Source organism: Mya arenaria, chromosome 13 (assembly GCF_026914265.1).
Source record: "Mya arenaria isolate MELC-2E11 chromosome 13, ASM2691426v1".
In the NCBI taxonomy this organism is placed as follows: domain Eukaryota; kingdom Metazoa; phylum Mollusca; class Bivalvia; order Myida; family Myidae; genus Mya; species Mya arenaria.
Genome location: NC_069134.1, coordinates 57,318,972 through 57,336,074, shown reverse-complemented (window position 1 = coordinate 57,336,074; position 17,103 = coordinate 57,318,972). Strand labels below are relative to the sequence as shown.

Genomic DNA, 17,103 nt, shown 5'->3' with positions numbered 1-17,103 from the left:
TTTTAAAATAACTTGCCACATGTGTTCCACATACCAAGACGACGTGTCGCGTGCAAGACCCGTGTCCCTACCTCAAAGGTCAAGGTCACACTTGGTGTTTATTCACAATGGAGTGCTGCATATAAGGACATAGAGTATAGTTTGTCATGTCCGGGCTGTAACTTTCCCTTGTATGGACAGATTTTAAAATAACTTGCCAAATGTGTTCCACATACCAAGACGACGTGTCGCGTGCAAGACCCGTGTCCCTACCTCAAAGGTCAAGGTCACACTTAGTGTTTATTCACAATGGAGTGCTGCATATAAGGACATAGAGTATAGGTTGTCGTGTCCGGGCTGTAACTTTCTCTTGTATGGTCAGATTTTAAAATAACTTGCCACATGTGTTCCACATACCAAGACGACGTGTCGCGTGCAAGACCCGTGTCCCTACCTCAAAGGTCAAGGTCACACATAGTGTTTATTCACAATGGAGTGCTGCATCTAAGGACATAGAGTATAGGTTGTCGTGTCCGGGCTGTAACTTTCCCTTGTATGGACAGATTTTAAAATAACTTGCCACATGTGTTCCACATACCAAGACGACGTGTAGCGTGCAAGACCCGTGTCCCTACCTCAAAGGTCAAGGTCACACTTAGTGTTTATTCACAATGGAGTGCTGCATACAAGGACATAGGGTATAGGTTGTCGTGTCCGGGCTGTAACTTTCCCTTGTAAGGACAGATTTTAAAATAACTTGCTACATGTGTTCCACATACGAAGACGACGTGTCCTGTGCAAGACCCATGTCCCTACCTCTAAGGTGAAAGATACACTAAGTGTTTATTCACAAGGGAATTCTGAATATAAGGACATAACAGTGTAGGTTGTCAAGTATGGGTGGTATTTTTTTATGTTCAGAGTAAATTTAAAATAACTTGCCATATGTATTTGACACATGAAGGCAAGATCAACTTTTCATGTACTGACCTTGTTCGTAGGTCAATGTCACATTCGGGGGTATTCGTCACATACTGTGACAGCTCTTGTTTCTTTTTATTTTTACTTCAAAAGTTTGAAATAAAATGACACACACTTCTTTACTAAGTTAGGCATTCTGTACTATGAGTAAGATGTTGTACTTAAAACTTTATTCGCTAGATTAGTGGAAGATACTTTTAAATCAAAACATTAAACACACACACATAAAGCAAAAAACAACAACACATATAAATGTTTAAAATGTTCCTATTTCATATCGTTTTCTTTTGAATTCTCAAAAGGAGTCAATGTGATTTTAGCTATTTCTGAAAAGGAGTCACTTAGGATGTCTTTAGTTTTGTTGTTTGAATTGAATTGAACTGCAGCTTGAGATAGTTCCTTTTGATATTGAATCGTTTTGTCCATTGCTGACAAGATTTCTTCATGCTTCTGAAAACATATTTAAAAAGGAAAAGATATTCACAGTATTATCTTGAATTATCAAATACACTTAAAATCATTTTCAATTAGAAAATGTTAAATTTCCATCACAAAATCTACTGAATTGTGCTGATGGGTAGTACTGTCTTGTGTGCTTTACAGCACATGCTGGTAAGACATCTCTTCACTTCTTTCCAAGATAGCCCCAACACCAGCTAACCAGCTGTCTGTTCCTGGAATAATCCTTCATTTTCTTCCGGGTTTCCAGCCATATAATTGTCAATTCTGGTATATGCTGTTTCAAGAACATACTGGTCAAGGCACACAGTATCAAAGGTGGCCAATTATACATCCTACTTCATCCTCTGATTGGTTTCATCCACCTTGGTTGTAATCGGTATTGAGTTCCTGGCAGCATACATACTCAATTTTATATTGAATTTCAATAGCAAGCATACATAATAGTATTATACAACTGAATATATAACTCATATTATGAAACGTGCATAACATAAATAGATTCTACTCGTTTTCGATGGGGAGCAACGTGTTTTCGCCAACCGTGTCTTTGCAGGCAATATACATTTCGTCGCCTTCCAGACTCGAGCGATCTTCTACCTTCCGCTGTAGTTCGTCAATGCTGAGAAAAGAAATCGAAAATATAGAAGACGACACTAACCTGTTCACGGATGGGAGGCGAGAACTGGCGGATTGGCAGACGGCTACCACTCTTGGTGCCTCAATCATTGCTTGAACTGTAAACCAGGATAGCTGGACTTTATCCGACCATTCCAGCATACAGCCCCCAGTCCCCATGTGTTCACGCTGACTAGGGTGTTCGGTGGCGCAGCCGTTGCACTCTGTCCCCTGGTGAATCACCTCTATCATCTGAACAGCCAACAAACAATACGCCGTATTAAGTAGCTGTTGGGAATTCTTGACCGCTCCTCTAATTTTTTCAATATATTTTTTGAGCTCGTCAAAAACTAAATTGGCTTCGTCCAGGTCCACTCTTACACCATCCTTAGTGTAACGGATCGAGTCGCCAATCATCGAACATTTGCGAATATCTATTTGAAACTTTCTTGTCTTTCCGAAATTATTTTCTTTAACGCTCATCATTAACGTCATTTCGTTTGTCCCTTCCCCTGGAATTTCGAAGGGTATATCCAACGACCTCGATGACTGACGTTGTTGATATTTTTCGGCAATTTTTATTGCCATTGGCAGTTTATCTATCAAGCCCTGTATGTTGCGTTCTGATAAGCATACGCTGGTTTCTCTTTCGTTTTTGTTTTTTCTCAGCTCGATAACGAATTTCGACAACACATAGTCGAATACAAGAGAGGCAGACACGTCGGCGGTGAGGCTGGACGATACGAAAATCGAATCCTCTTTAGGCTCATAGTTGTCGTCCAATTTCAATGTTTTAAGTTTTATAGCCGAGTCGATGTCTTCTAGCGGTCGTTTTGTCATCTGCAAGGCAAAATATTTTTTTTCGTAAATATTTTCATTAAATGTATAAACGCTTTTACACACTTCAAACTCCTGACAGAAAACATTTTTTCGCGTTATTTTCTGTAAAGAAATAAAATACGTAGTAATAAATTAGTAATTTTCAGTTTAATAAAAAAAAAAACAACAACATTAAACCATTACCATACTTAGTTACGTTGTATACTGTTAACATTTTAAACATATAATATAAACACCTACCTTCGATAAAGAAGCGGATGCTGCAAGTCCGATTCAAGAGTTAGATTTTTTGAATGATCAACACTGCGAAATCGGCCGGGTTAAATAGCGTCTTGGCCACCCTCGAACGGCGGTTGGAATGTTAACACTGTCATAACAAAACTATTAAATTTGATGGATCGGGTCGTTTACCTAATTTTAATTACTCGAGGACACGTTTCGCCGTCCTAACAAAACTATTAAATTTGATCGATGTACTTGTTTACGCGATTTAGTGGTCACCAACCTAAGGGGGTTACCGACCTGACGGGGTCACCGACCTGACGGGGTCACCGACCTGACTTTCAGCGTACTTAGAGATAAGCGTACATAGAGATACAACCGAAAGATAGGCAACCAAAACATATGCTTATTATGCTCTAACTATTACTACTGCTGGTGTAGTGCAGATAACTGCCTCCTGGGACAACCTCTGTCTTAACAGACCAAATAAATATCGCACAAAATTATTATTTTTGCACTTTTCAAGATGGACTTCCATGCCAACACCCACTTGCTCTGTGGTTGCCTGACAATCAAAGGTGTACATATGAGATGGGGATAATTGGCAAACACGCCCACAATTTTCCGACAAAAAGTCAAATATTGTAAGCAACTTTCTGGCACAATTCTTCAGTTCATTGCCAGTAGACATTAGCTGTTGGATGATGTTTGGACTCGGCATGCTATTGACAAGTCCCAGACTTTGGTTACATGGAGAATTTTGACTTTGTCCTAGAAGTTAGTGTCTGAAGCAGAATTCTCCATCTTGAAGCACGGGTAGGGATATGCAAAAATGACTGTCCTTAATGGCAGGCATATATGCATGCATCAAGGATGAGAATCCCTGAATTTGTCATTATGCAAATTGTAAAAAAATGTGAGGCTTCATTAAATTCTGATTTTAGAACATTTTGGACTCCAATACAGCCTAGACAATAATTTGATTTATTGTTTTCATTAAGATTGGAGTAGGTTTTAATAGAAACGAGCCAATGATAATTTGGCAATTATTAGTGTAAACCCGGATCTTGTTGGGCAAATCCCATATGTGGGAGTATGCCTTTATGACGCAAATACATCAAAAACAAACTTTACCACATGTTTTTTTGACATTTAACAATTAGTATTATTTACAATCAAGGTTGTTACCAATGACGGGCCTAGGCTAACCATTTAGGGGCCGGCCTACCAAGGGGCACCTTGTCGACATCATGGTGTTACCAAAGGCAGGTCGGTGTTCCAGAAAGCGCTCTGACCTATACAGGGACACCTCACTTGATAAAGGGCAAAAAAGACATCGCCCAATGAAACCAAGAATCATCATGTTTGCTGTTCTTAACGCGTACTACCGTATCCAGAGTATTTGCCTGTTATTGGATATTCCAAAATGTTGAAAATCGGACATTTCATGAAGCCAGGCATTAACCACTTTGTATCATGACTTATTTTCTGAGTTTTTATGCTTGGGGCCTGCTATCTTGCTTGTGAGGAAGGACAGACATGACCATCATTGTAAAAGGTTGCTTCAGGATCGAGAACTCTGCCATTCCATCTGTCTATCAGAGCAGGGTTGATCTACTCCATGTCTTCCAGTGCCTGTAGGGCATCCCTATGTCAACATTATGATGGGTTCAAACATCAGAAGTCCTCAGGGCAACTTGCAGTGAACACATGAATACGCCTGAAGAAAGCTGTTTATGGTATTTTAACCGCTCTCTTACCATCTCGCAGGTAGATCTTTTGTTGATGTGAGGAATCTGCAATGGTAAGTGGGTGTTGGCACAATAGTTGTTAAATAACTAGAACTAACACTCCTGGTAGGTCATCTCAGTGCTTTGAATGTGCAGTTTTTTATTGGCATTTTGGGATTGAGAACTTGTTATTGGGAAATTGATGACTAATGAAAAATCCAGGAGCATTTTTTCTTTATTCAGTATGATCTGCAATTTCTAGTTATGAATTTAAACACATCCTCAAGGAACCATCATATTATGGTCTAAAAAATTGCAATTATTTAACGGAGGGGAAGTTGATTACCAGGTACTTTAGCAATAGGTAAAAAATCTTTTCGCCTCCAAAAACAGTATTTTAAAATGAGTAGGGTTGCTTCATTGCCCATGGAAGCAACAAATAATATAAAACAAAAAATCATTTTACAAACATTCAAGTTTCATTCATGCAACAACATAATATATATGAACAGAACATACTTAAAAGGGAAAAGAAATTCACCGTACTATCTTGAATTTTCAAATGCACTTAAATCATTTTCAATTAAAAATGTTAATTTCCATCACAGCATCAACTGAATTGTGCTGATGGGTAGGACTGTCTTATGTGCTTTACAGCACAAGCTGGTAATACATCTCTTCACTTCTTTCCAAGATAGCCCCAACACCAGCTAACCAGCTGTCTGTTCCTGGAATAACTTCTTCATTCTCGAAGAAGCACATCGAAACAATGTGTCAACGGCACTCAATTCTCACAACGCGGGTCAACGTTGATGATTCGGCATGAATAAATTATGTTTTCCCTAGTCGTTCATAAGTTCTTCCTTCTTTTACGCAGAAATATTTCTCTCACCTACTTAAGTCAAAGGTGGGCTTCGTTCATCTCTAAGCAACTGCATGTTTAATTTCATGATCTCGACAGAAATAACTAGATGCGATACAGCTACAATTGTTACAGCACAGCTTTAGCTTTGTGCATGCAGGCCCAATTGAGGTTATAAAATTTTAATAGCCCTGGCCAGAAAGCATCATCTGTGTCTCGCCTACACCCATCATCTAAAACATTTTTAGTTCTTTTACTTGAGGTCATAACCCTCAGTGTTATAGCAGCCTTTTTTAAAGGTGTTTGTTATCAACTAAATGAACATGAAAGATATAACTCAAAATGAGGAACACACACAACTGTGCTGTATGAGTACAAGTCATACCCTGAAGACCTTTTACATATAAATAATGATATACAATCATCGACCATACCCATGAAATAATGGTCGGTTTCTGAAAACATGTTACATGCTACATATTCTTAAGTCTGATTTTCCTTTCTACATGTACTCGTTTACTCTCCATTTTTCAAAATGAAGTTGTTATTAATGAGAAGGTATTGAGTTATTTTTTTCTTAAAATGCTGTTCTGTATTGACATGAAATACCACTAGTGAGGTAGATGTTTTACATTTTGAGAAGTTTTCCAGGTTCTCGAGGTACCTGTCTCAATATAAATTATTTAACTGAAATACTGGAAAAGGGTTAAATTTTAGTCTTTTATGTATGTTTTGAGGGGTATGTTCATGAATCGTTCTTCTTAATGTCAGTCTTAAATGTCACTGGCAGCTTGAAACCCAAGTGAACCATCAAGTCTAGATTCTCATTGTGCATTTCAAGGTCAAGTATTCCAAACAATCGGGTCTGACTCCAACAGGGTAGTTTCCAGTTGGACCTTTGCAACTATAACTTAGCCCTATAGGTCATTTTTTGGAAGATCCGCCACATGTCGAACAAACGCCATCATTCATCTTCTTGTAGCATCCTGCAAAATGTGTTCACTCTATTAATGTAGTGAAGTCCTATCAGTGTGCATTTTTTTTGCCTAAAGTGACAGGTATCATTTAATAGTTGGTGTGTAAACTGATACTATTGGATATATCAGTATGTGAATAACTTAGATTTATTAACATTATGTACAAGACTTATTCATGGAATAAACTACTTCAATAAATAAAATAACATCATACTAAAGAATACATGAAGGGCATGAAAAAAGCAGCGAAATAGCAGATATATACTTACATATAAGAATATTAATTTCAGCAAAATTCATTAAGATTAGCCTTAGCACATTAATCAAGTCCATCATGAATAAAGTGTTGTTTTTTAATTCAGTTTCTTAAAATTGGCATTTGAAAGTTTGTATACACATACAATAAACACCTGGGTAATATTGTTAAGCATATTCAAACACACGCTCCTTTCCAGGAAGTGAACTGTCTTAATTCTTTGAATGAGTCGTTCCACATGAATCCTTGCCTTTGAAATATATTCAGATCGTTTGTCCTCCTGCTGTGATCTGCGATCTATCACGATCTATCACGATCACGCCCTTTGAAGTCGGGATTAAGAAGTTTGACTCTATTCTTCTTTAATTCCATGGCAACATTGAAAACACGGTAAACCATGACTGCATCACCAGGTTTAAGGTTGTACATCAACTCTTCACTATTTTATTTTATTTTATTTTTTGTCAGATGCTTTCCCACCCCAGACTCTGGATACAAAATTTAAAGTTATATTTGGTAAGAGGCCTACTAATAACTTTGCTGAATCATAATGTTTGTAGTTGGATAATGTCTTTTTCCTGACATCCAAGTTTGCTGCTCATTCTGTCATGAGTTTAGTCCAATCCAGTACATCCTTCAAGTTACTGAAGTCCTGTGTTATATAATTATGGAAGCAATACAAGGTTAATAAGAATTACTGTCACTGTGGATCCGGCTGTTGTGGAGAATGTTGTGCTGTTCTTGTAAGTAGACACAACTAGATCTGTCATTTCAATGTAGTTACCAGGCCGGACATCGCGGTTAATTTGGTTCCGCCACATGGTGACTGATGCCCGTCCTGATGCATCCTCAACTATCAGGGCCTTAATTTGCGTGTCTTGACCCTGCGTTTTTACAGTTCTTTCTTCCTCTTCCTGAAGTGAAATTGTTGAAAAATATCAGTCAGTATGATTCACTGCAATTCTCACCATAGTTTATGTCCCTCAATGCACCTTCGCTATTTCCCGGACAACATCTATACAAAGTCTGCAACATTATTATAGCAAAGATGTATTTTTTATGTCAAGAAAACATGTTATTTTGATTTAACCAAATTTGACAAATGTAAGGGCACATTTTCCTAAATAATAAAAAATGTTCAGTAAATACTTCTATTACAACAATTTGTTAATTTAGTGTTATAGTCTTACCTCAACTTTTGACCGGCTGGTCGATGATAGGGAGGCCTCTCCTTTAAACATGTTAACGACCACGTCAGTTATACTGACGTAGTCACCTGCCTTCACTGTGAGTTCCGTTGCATCTCGCCATAGGGTGACTTTCGCTCTCACCTGGTTCTCTTCCAGTGTAACCACCCGTATGTCTACATCTTCACCACACACTTTCACGGTACGCTTGGCCCCCTCCTGGATGGAACAAAAAGATTCTTGCATAAAGCATGGAGAAACGTTTTGTATGCCAAAGACAAATAAAAATATGATTACAAATGGTAAATGTAAGTATTGTTTTGTGCGGAGATTAAGAATGAAAATCCTGTCAGTGTGCATGCAACTGAACAAAGTCCTGTCAGTGTGCATGCAACTGAACAAAGTCCTGTCAGTGTGCATGCAACTGAACAAAGTCCTATCAGTGTGCAAGCAACTGAACAAAGTCCTATCAGTGTGCAAGCAACTGAACAAAGTCCTATCAGTGTGCATGCAACTGAACAAAGTCCTGTCAGTGTGCATGCAACTGAACAAAGTCCTGTCATTGTGCAGTCAATCATCAAGTCCTGTCAGTGTGCAGGCAACTGAACAAAGTCCTGTCAGTGTGCAGTCAATCATCAAGTCCTGTCAGTGTGCAGGCAACTGAACAAAGCCCTGTCAGTGTGCAGTAAATCACGAAATCCTGTCATAGGGCAGGAAACTGACAATTCATGTCAGTGTGCAGGCAATCACCAAATTTTGTCAGTGTTGAGGCACCTGTGACAAGTCTCAGTGTGCAGGCACATGTGACAATTTTGTCAGTGATGATTCAGGCACCATGTTAGACCAGTATGTTTTGCAATATTCCTTCAAAACAAGTACCAAGCTGTATTTATTACAAAAGTCAAGCTAATTTACTAAGGTAAGCGATTTGGGGCCAACATGGCTCCATGTATTCAAATGACATGAATATTTTTTACATGTGAAAATTTCAAGTGTAGAGTGTTTGATATCGCAATATTTTGTCTATGCAATAAGTGTGATTTTTGTTGACTATCAGTATGCAAGAGTAGAAAAAATGATTTCATAGCTGAATAAGGCGGCCCCGAACTGACACCTTTTTCTTCGGTGGAGAAGCTCCTTTTTCTTCGGTGGAGAAGCTAGCGCTGCTGGCAATGATACAACATCAGCTGGTGGCGGGTTAACAATGGCCTGCCCTTCTGTTATGTGTGCATCCGGGCATGCAACTTTTGACGTAACAAAAACCTTTGTGTTTTTGGTCACCACTATGTGCCGGCTGTCCTCTGTCTTCTGGATAACATCTCTCAAGACAACTGATGTGCCGAATGCGAACTTTGAGAATTTGAGTTCATCAAATACCTTTGCACAGCAGGCATGTCGTGCCATCACTGACCGCCACACTAAGGCATCTTTTCAGAGTGCCATCCTGATTCTACTGTGGGTATTTTGAATACCCTGTAAATTCTACTGTGGGTATTTTTGTATACTGAGGGGCACCGTCCAAAAAATGAAAACAGAGATTATTGACAGAAGTTATCAAAACAAAAGCATGGTATCATGCTGTGAAATTGGCATGTGTTTATCCTACACTGACCCGTGAAGTATCATTTGACTTTCCAGATGTTAAATGTCTAAAACAAGGCAGAAACTAGAATACAAAAACCAATAAATTGAAATACAACATATATCCTTTCTTTCTCGACTCGACTATCGACTTGCAAATACTTCTTTCGCATTCCCTATCATGACATGAAATGTCAAAAACATGGCGATCCAAAACTGCTTATATTACACAATGCATATTTAAGAATATTAAAAGCTACTAGTATAATACAATTTGTTAAATACAGTTGGAAATCGAAATACCCTGCATTGCATGAGCAATACGCATATCGTATGGAATCCCTCTCCACATCGACACTTAACATATGAGGCTTGTCATTTTTTCTCGTTGAAGGCCAGCATCCTGCGGTTACATGGCAGATACCTCTTCAAAACATTTTATGTCATGAATATTACCTTGTACAAAGTAATTTAATCCCTTTTCTTACACCTTTTCCGATAATTTGGCTTGATCTGGTAAATATTTAACTGATATATTGTCCGGAATCTTCGCAAGAGAATCGGATTCTCATGCTTTCGTAGCAGCAAGAGCCGCCATTTTGAATTTACGCTTGGGGCGTGTAGTAACAATATCTAAGGGGGCTGAGCTTATCTTGGCATCTCGGATCGATGTATGCTATGAGCAGACTGTTTCCTTTCAGAACACACCATATCAAAACGATCAATTTCATACCTGCTAGTACAATTCAATGACCCAGATACTCTGGTCTCAACAAATCCAACAATATCAGCCTTCATCACGTTGTGTTCATCCCTTTTGTTTTCTATGTGTTTGCTCAATGACCTGCAATTTGGAAGCACACTGTCAAATCATCAAGTGCACCCAAACTCAAATCAGGTAAACATAGTTGTCAATGCCTATCATATCCAAGTCTTTCCATTTCAGCAACAACATCTTAAAAAACACTGATTATTTCCTCATTCTATTCCAAAACATGAACATAAACTTGTAACACAGCCACAGCTTTATCCAACATAATGTATGTGATAAACAGGATAAACGAAAATGCATGACAGCACCAGTTTCAGTGGTAGACAGGCTTTGTGAATGGTCTTACCTGCAGACATTTGGATTGGAAACTGACGATATTGTGACAACATATGTTTTGTTATGCTTGATAGTAAAATGTCTGCATGTTTTTCAACTACCTAGCCATTTTCACTTGCCCAAATGGATTTTTTACTTGCCCAATTTTTTTGAGTTCATTTTGTTGTCTTACTTCACATGAAAACCCGTTTTCAGATTCAACCTGCACATCAGGGCTTGATATATTTGTAACAAAGATGAACAAACAAATGTATATAAATACATTTTAATTAAAAGGTAACGGTCAATGCAACATACAAAGGCACAATTCATATAAGAAATGGAAATGAGATCCTGACAGAGGCTTTATGAAACAAGAAGAATTGACTAGAACATACAATGGTATAATATTTTCATGAAAACAACAGAAATAAACGGCCTAACATTCAGTAACATAACACATAACTTTTATGTGAACTTTCAACATCTTTAGCACAAAGCAAAATAAAAATTAAAATAAGCAATAAGCACATATTAAAGCACTAGTATAAAGCACATGTTAACATTCAATGACATAATTGTCAACAACAAGTAAAGTTAATAACTAATTATAAATCGTCATCATCAGAGTCGCTCTCATTTCCGAACTGTGGATGACACTGCTGTTGGCCCTGGGTCCACCACAGGTGTGCAGCTCTTGTGGCATCCAATCGTTCAAAACTTGGATCTTCAAGAGATACACATAGCAAAATGTCCAATGTTTCTGTGTTAAGGCATGCTTTCCAGTTTGACGTTATTCTCTTAACATCTGGAAAAAACCCTTTCACAAACAGCAGATGACATTGGCAATGTCAGGATGACCTCAATGAGGTGGGAAATGTTGTCTGGACCAGCAGAGTTTAGGACCACCTGTATTGTTTTCAACACAGAAATGAGCAACTTCCAGCTAAGTTCCTGTTCCTTTCACAAGTCCCACATATCAGACCTGCAATGAATAAATCACATTCAAATAAAAAAACTTCCATAAGAAGTACCTTTTATGCTGTAAAACACTGTATTTAAGATTCAATATTGTCATGAAATTTGTAACTTAAAACAGGGTCTTCGACATTCAAATTATTAAGGACGAAATAAAATTGAATTATAAGAACGAACAGTCAACCTCTTATTATCTTTGCCTTGTAACCTTACAATTATTTTGAAGTAAATTACAATTTATCGCAATGTAAAGTGAAATCGTAAAGTTCCAAAAACCAAGCATCCGAAAATTGGCACAGTCCGAAAAATAGCCAAAATTACCATTCTCGCTGTCTCTGAGTCCAGGAAAAATTGTTTCCCTAAAACTCGACCCAGCCACATTTTCGTTTATTTTCATAGCTGGTCTTTTTCTTGGATGACTTAGCCTTTTTTCGTTTGAAATATTAAAAAAAACTTGACAGTGTCGACGGTCGAAACGCCATTTGTGTACGTTGTGAGGGCAACTGGAATGCTAGCTATATGGATTTGGTCCAGCTCACGCGATTGGCCAACGGATCTAGACGGAATTACTTGCGCTCTATCAGAAAATATTTGGCAGTCTTCGCCATCGTAGTTTCGAATAAAAATGTCCGAGGAGCTCCGTTTGACCCGATTTTTGGTTAATGTCGAGCCCTGTACCTACACATTGCTACATCTGCAGGAGTTTTGCACTCTGCAAGCGCATTTCTTCACTATGCATGGTGTGCCATTGGTAATGCCATCGACATTGTCAACATTTAGACATATTTCGCCCGGTTAACATACACCAAGGGTTGGACTCTGGTTTATTGCTGCATCTTTTGGAATTTTGGACAAAATACTTCGTCAGTGATTTGTTCAATCCCCTGATAAACAACCAATGGCATCAAAATGGACCAACTTAGATTCAGTCATATCGGAAAATTTTGATGTGTTATGAGCAAACACATTTTTTTCCTAATGTTTATATGGAGTTGTATGTTGTATGATCCATTGTAAACGAGTGGAGAAAGCTTAAAAAATTGCAGCTGACGATGAAGCACTAATTGGTAAAACTATATCAAAAGAGTACTTGTTTTTTAAATTTGAATCCTAATTTATGATAGTGAATTGGATAATGCGGAAAGCTTCCTCAGTATCAGCTTTTTCAGTTGTACAGTTTCGGCGCATTGAAGGATTAGGGATGGTACATATTCCAACGTTTCCAGTGTAACCATTTTGGAATAAGATCGTTTACTAAGTGATGACGAGAATGATCGGTCATAAATGAATTTGAAGCTGTTTTGGGATTATTTTGGTACCGCTCCTAGCGGACTACATAGAGTATTTGTTAATGATGTTCTCAAACTTGGAAATCCACTTTTGCCAGCGTACATAGGCAGAATTTGTGTTTGAATCATTGAGTCAACTTTGAACAATGAATGGTGGAAACGACAGTAGTTGAGTCGCCATCCCACGTCGCCAGTTTTATGTAGTAAAGGAATAACTCAACACGTGAGATTAACAGCCTTTATTACTGCGTGAAATAGTTAACACAAACATTTTATAAACTCGGAAGTAGCATATCATAATAATAAACACTTGTGTAAATCACTCGATTATCAGCACTAGTTAACTCAGTCGTCCAAAACACTACATGGTGTAATATAGGGACCCTTTATATATAGGACGATGTTTAACCTCAAGTGCCTAATTTGTTTCTGACAACAGCAAGGATTTCTATGAACTGTGGAAAGTTTTTGCGGTATGCGCTGAGTAATGCAATAAGTTGTTACTTTTGGGAATCCATGACTACAACCATTGGCCAACACATTTGTTCTTGCTGTGTCATACCCCCTATAAATAAGGTGCAAAGGCGTTGATAAGGGGTAGGTAGCTTGAAAATATTGTCACTTGAATTTCCCTCGTGTTGAGTATATTGAAAGGCTTCAAGAAGCGTGAAGCACCATTGATTTCTATAAAGTTGCTACCGTGGTGGGTGACTGTGCAACTTGGCTTTCTGCAGGTCCCAGACTGTTAAAATCCCAACAACTTCCTGTGAATAATTTTGTTTTGAGTGCACTTGAATGGATGTTTTTAAACGGAATGTGAGGCAGGACACAGTCTCTAAACTTTACGCCTAGCTATCTGCTTTACAACATCACCAAACATTATCCCCCTTGATGGTTGTTCAGTGGCAGGTAACGCTGCAAAAGAGGGGTTCTTCTCATCGGTGTGACCTTGTTGCTTCGTGAATATAGGCAAATAAAAACAGGTTTAATATCTGTCAAAAGGCGCAAATATCCTTCGTCACATAAAGATTCTTCAAGTTTTGAACGTTCTGTTTCATTGATTAGTTCATGCTCTTCTAGTTTCATTTAAACTCTTTTTGTTGAAGCTTGAGTTTTTGTGTTTCCTTTGATTGCAAAAATTTAAGTTCATACAGTTTTCTCTGTATAGAACTATCCCTTTTACTTTTTGACGACACTTATGAGCAAGTCTCATGATCTTGTCTTACGCTCCAGCACCAGTCTATAATTGTGTTGTTCTATTCCACAAACTCCATTTGTGACCTTTTAAACGACTCTTTTAGTACCACGTGATAAATTGCGTCATAAATGCTACGTCAGAAGGCAATATTTTTTATTTGAAAAAATACTTTAAACAAAGAGTGGGTGTTATCGCTGGATCTGGACCGTTTCCAAACTTTTAGAAGACCTGATGTAGACATTTCTTTTGCTGGAAGTGTTCTGTACATGTTCGACAAAAACTGAACATTTTCCGTTTCTTTTCATAGGTAACACTGGGATATGTAAACCCCGAGGTGGTAATATTTTGCATTTTATTAATCTTTCATACTCGGAAATGTTTTTGGAACTTTCCATATGATTTCTGGATGCCCGAGTGGGTTTTTACTGTTTTGTTTAACAAAGGGTAAAGTGATGTGACATCATAGTATTTTATCTGATTGTTTTCTGATGCCTCTTAATACAATTTGAAGGCTTCAGTCCTTCCACTGAAGAAAGCATATCTTGGCTCTAATGGGCTAACAAACTCCAGACTTATGAATTTATTGTTTCCTGTCAGGATTCTTCTCCATTTCTTTCCTAAAGTCGCACTCCCATATTCAAACATAAGTATAACCTTTTCTTTTTGTTTGTGTGTGGCCTAAAATTGAAATTTGAGGGGTTTGAAAGGAATTGTTCATCATACAGCAGAATAGGTATGTTTCGGTGTGTATATTTCTCCAAGGAATGGATGGCGATGCTGCACGCAGATGCCTAATTTTTTTTCATCATAGGCAATCCAAACTTCAGAGTTATGGGAGAGGTTTTGAATGATAGACATGTTTCAGAAAAGTTGTGGTGCGTGAGAAGGATATTTTGCTGAGTATATGTCTAAGTAATTTTGAAAAGCCTTATTCCACTGTTCAATTTCGGTTATTTGTTTAGCAGATGCTTTCTGTATTGAAGTCACATTGGAATTGTTTGTTTTTCTGATGGTCATTGTTTCATCATGATGGTCGCTATGGATAATAGATGCAAAGTCAACATATTCAAACACCGAAAAGCGGCAGAATAATCGAGCGCGCTGTCTCTGTGACAGCTCTTGTTTCTATAAAAAATCAGTGTCTAGTCATTAATTATATAAGATATATAAGGCAAAATGCATGTCACTAAAGTAACAAGTGTTTCAAGCATCTCAATAATATTCTAGTTAATAAAGAAATGAAGGAGATTTCAAACAAGATAAACAGAATCTGCACTTGTGATAAAAATTATTATTTAACATTTCAATTCTCAAGTTTGGAACAAGGGCATCAACTTGGTGAAAGGCAAACTTTCACTCCATTGCGAAGCATGCTTATTTCACTAAAATGATTAGTTGACGACTATCATAATATCTATGAAGTTTAGATGAAAATAAAGATAAAATAGTCACCATAACTTCAATTCCAACATTTACAGTCAATGTATAAACATATCACAGCACTATAGCCTAACACCACTGGATGGTTTTGGAACTGTTGGTGTGTCACATGCTGAGCTGTTGTTGCAAAGAGGAGCAATCTCCTCAAACAAGTACCAAGACCTTTTTGCCTCAAGCTCCTGAATATCAATCTGTTCTGGCATGTCACTGCTGGGAATAGGCTGTCTTTGTGGCCCTGTAATTTCTATGGCAACCTCTTTATTGTCAACATACTCTCTCACACTGTCCCTGGGTGGCTACTAGTGATCCTGAAAAACAAGTTACGCAAAATAGTTATGAGTGTAAATTTGAACAAATGCAGAGTTTGTATAAATGGTACTTGAATATTCAAGTAGCTTTTATAATGATTACACAGCAATTTAAAATAACTGTAACCAAATAAATTTCTAATAATTTCTATCATCTATTACCTTAAATGATCAGAAACATTTTAAGCTCAGGAACTGATTTTGTATCGTCAAAGCTGAATTGCATGAAGGTGTTTTACCTAAAATGGTGTTATTTGGTCAGCCCTGGAAAAGGCTTGAACAAAGTCCTAAAGAATTCCGTTCAATTGTAAAAGGTCACCGGCTTAGCTGGGTTATTGACAAGCTGGGGTATATTGTATCCACCCCGAACAGTGTCCGCCGCTTCTTCCAATGTTTCAGCATTCCATGCTCGCCATTTGACCTGCAAATAGTAGACTTAGGTTTAAAAATAAATTCAAACTGCATATATGAAACTATATAAAACTAGGTACAAGAATGTCTTTTTATTTATTTTCTATTCTAATTTATTTTCTATTCTAAGCATAAAAATGCAACATAAAAAATACACATGGAGACATTCAAATCGGATATCATGCAGTCGATTATCTGGAGTCTGACTGGCAAATTTGATCAATTTTTGACAATACTTGATCATCGTTAAATCTTTACTTAAAAAATGATAATGGAGACTTCTGGGACATTCTTAGGGCCAAAATTTCAGCAAATAGGGTAAGCCACTCGCAGTCATAAGCTTCAATTCTTGGGTCATGTTCTTCTCCGTACAATTCTTGCTCAATTTCACGCAAATCATCATCATCCAGTTCAGTATCATTTGGGTAAATTTTCTCAACATTAACGTCCACTAAATCATCTTAATCAAACCCTAGAAATTCGTATTCTTCACTATCAGATGCAATAATGTCGCAGAAAACATTGTCAGCCAAATTACTTGGACAAAAACTCAGCTCGAAATTTGCACTTTGTTCTCGTAATTTTCGCCAACAAAACAGAATTGGAAAAGCGGAAGTAAACAATGGTAGTTGAAGGTCATTTTAGAGGGCGCATGTGCACCTGGAAATTCCAATAGTGGTTATTTATAGCGATTATGTGT

General features: G+C 37.7%; 1 protein-coding gene across 2 annotated transcripts; it reads right to left on the bottom strand.

The window, feature by feature from the left end:
• Positions 1-1,141: 1,141 nt before the first annotated feature.
• Positions 1,142-3,366, bottom strand: LOC128213482 (uncharacterized). Of its 2 annotated transcripts, XM_052919222.1 has the most exons (3): positions 3,118-3,366; positions 2,081-2,877; positions 1,142-1,809 (listed from the first exon to the last, which is right to left on the bottom strand). In XM_052919222.1, the coding sequence occupies exons 2-3, from the start codon at positions 2,875-2,877 to the stop codon at positions 1,755-1,757; spliced, it is 852 nt and encodes a 283-aa protein (XP_052775182.1). In that variant the 5' UTR covers positions 3,118-3,366; the 3' UTR covers positions 1,142-1,754. The 2 variants fall into 2 exon arrangements, with proteins under 2 accessions (XP_052775182.1, XP_052775181.1); XM_052919221.1 differs by having other exon boundaries at positions 1,142-2,877.
• Positions 3,367-17,103: the final 13,737 nt, after the last annotated feature.

Bases quoted from the DNA above. Each gene is read 5' to 3' on its own strand.
- LOC128213482 (XM_052919221.1), bottom strand. From the start codon at position 2,877: ATGACAAAACGACCGCTAGAAGACATCGACTCGGCTATAAAACTTAAA.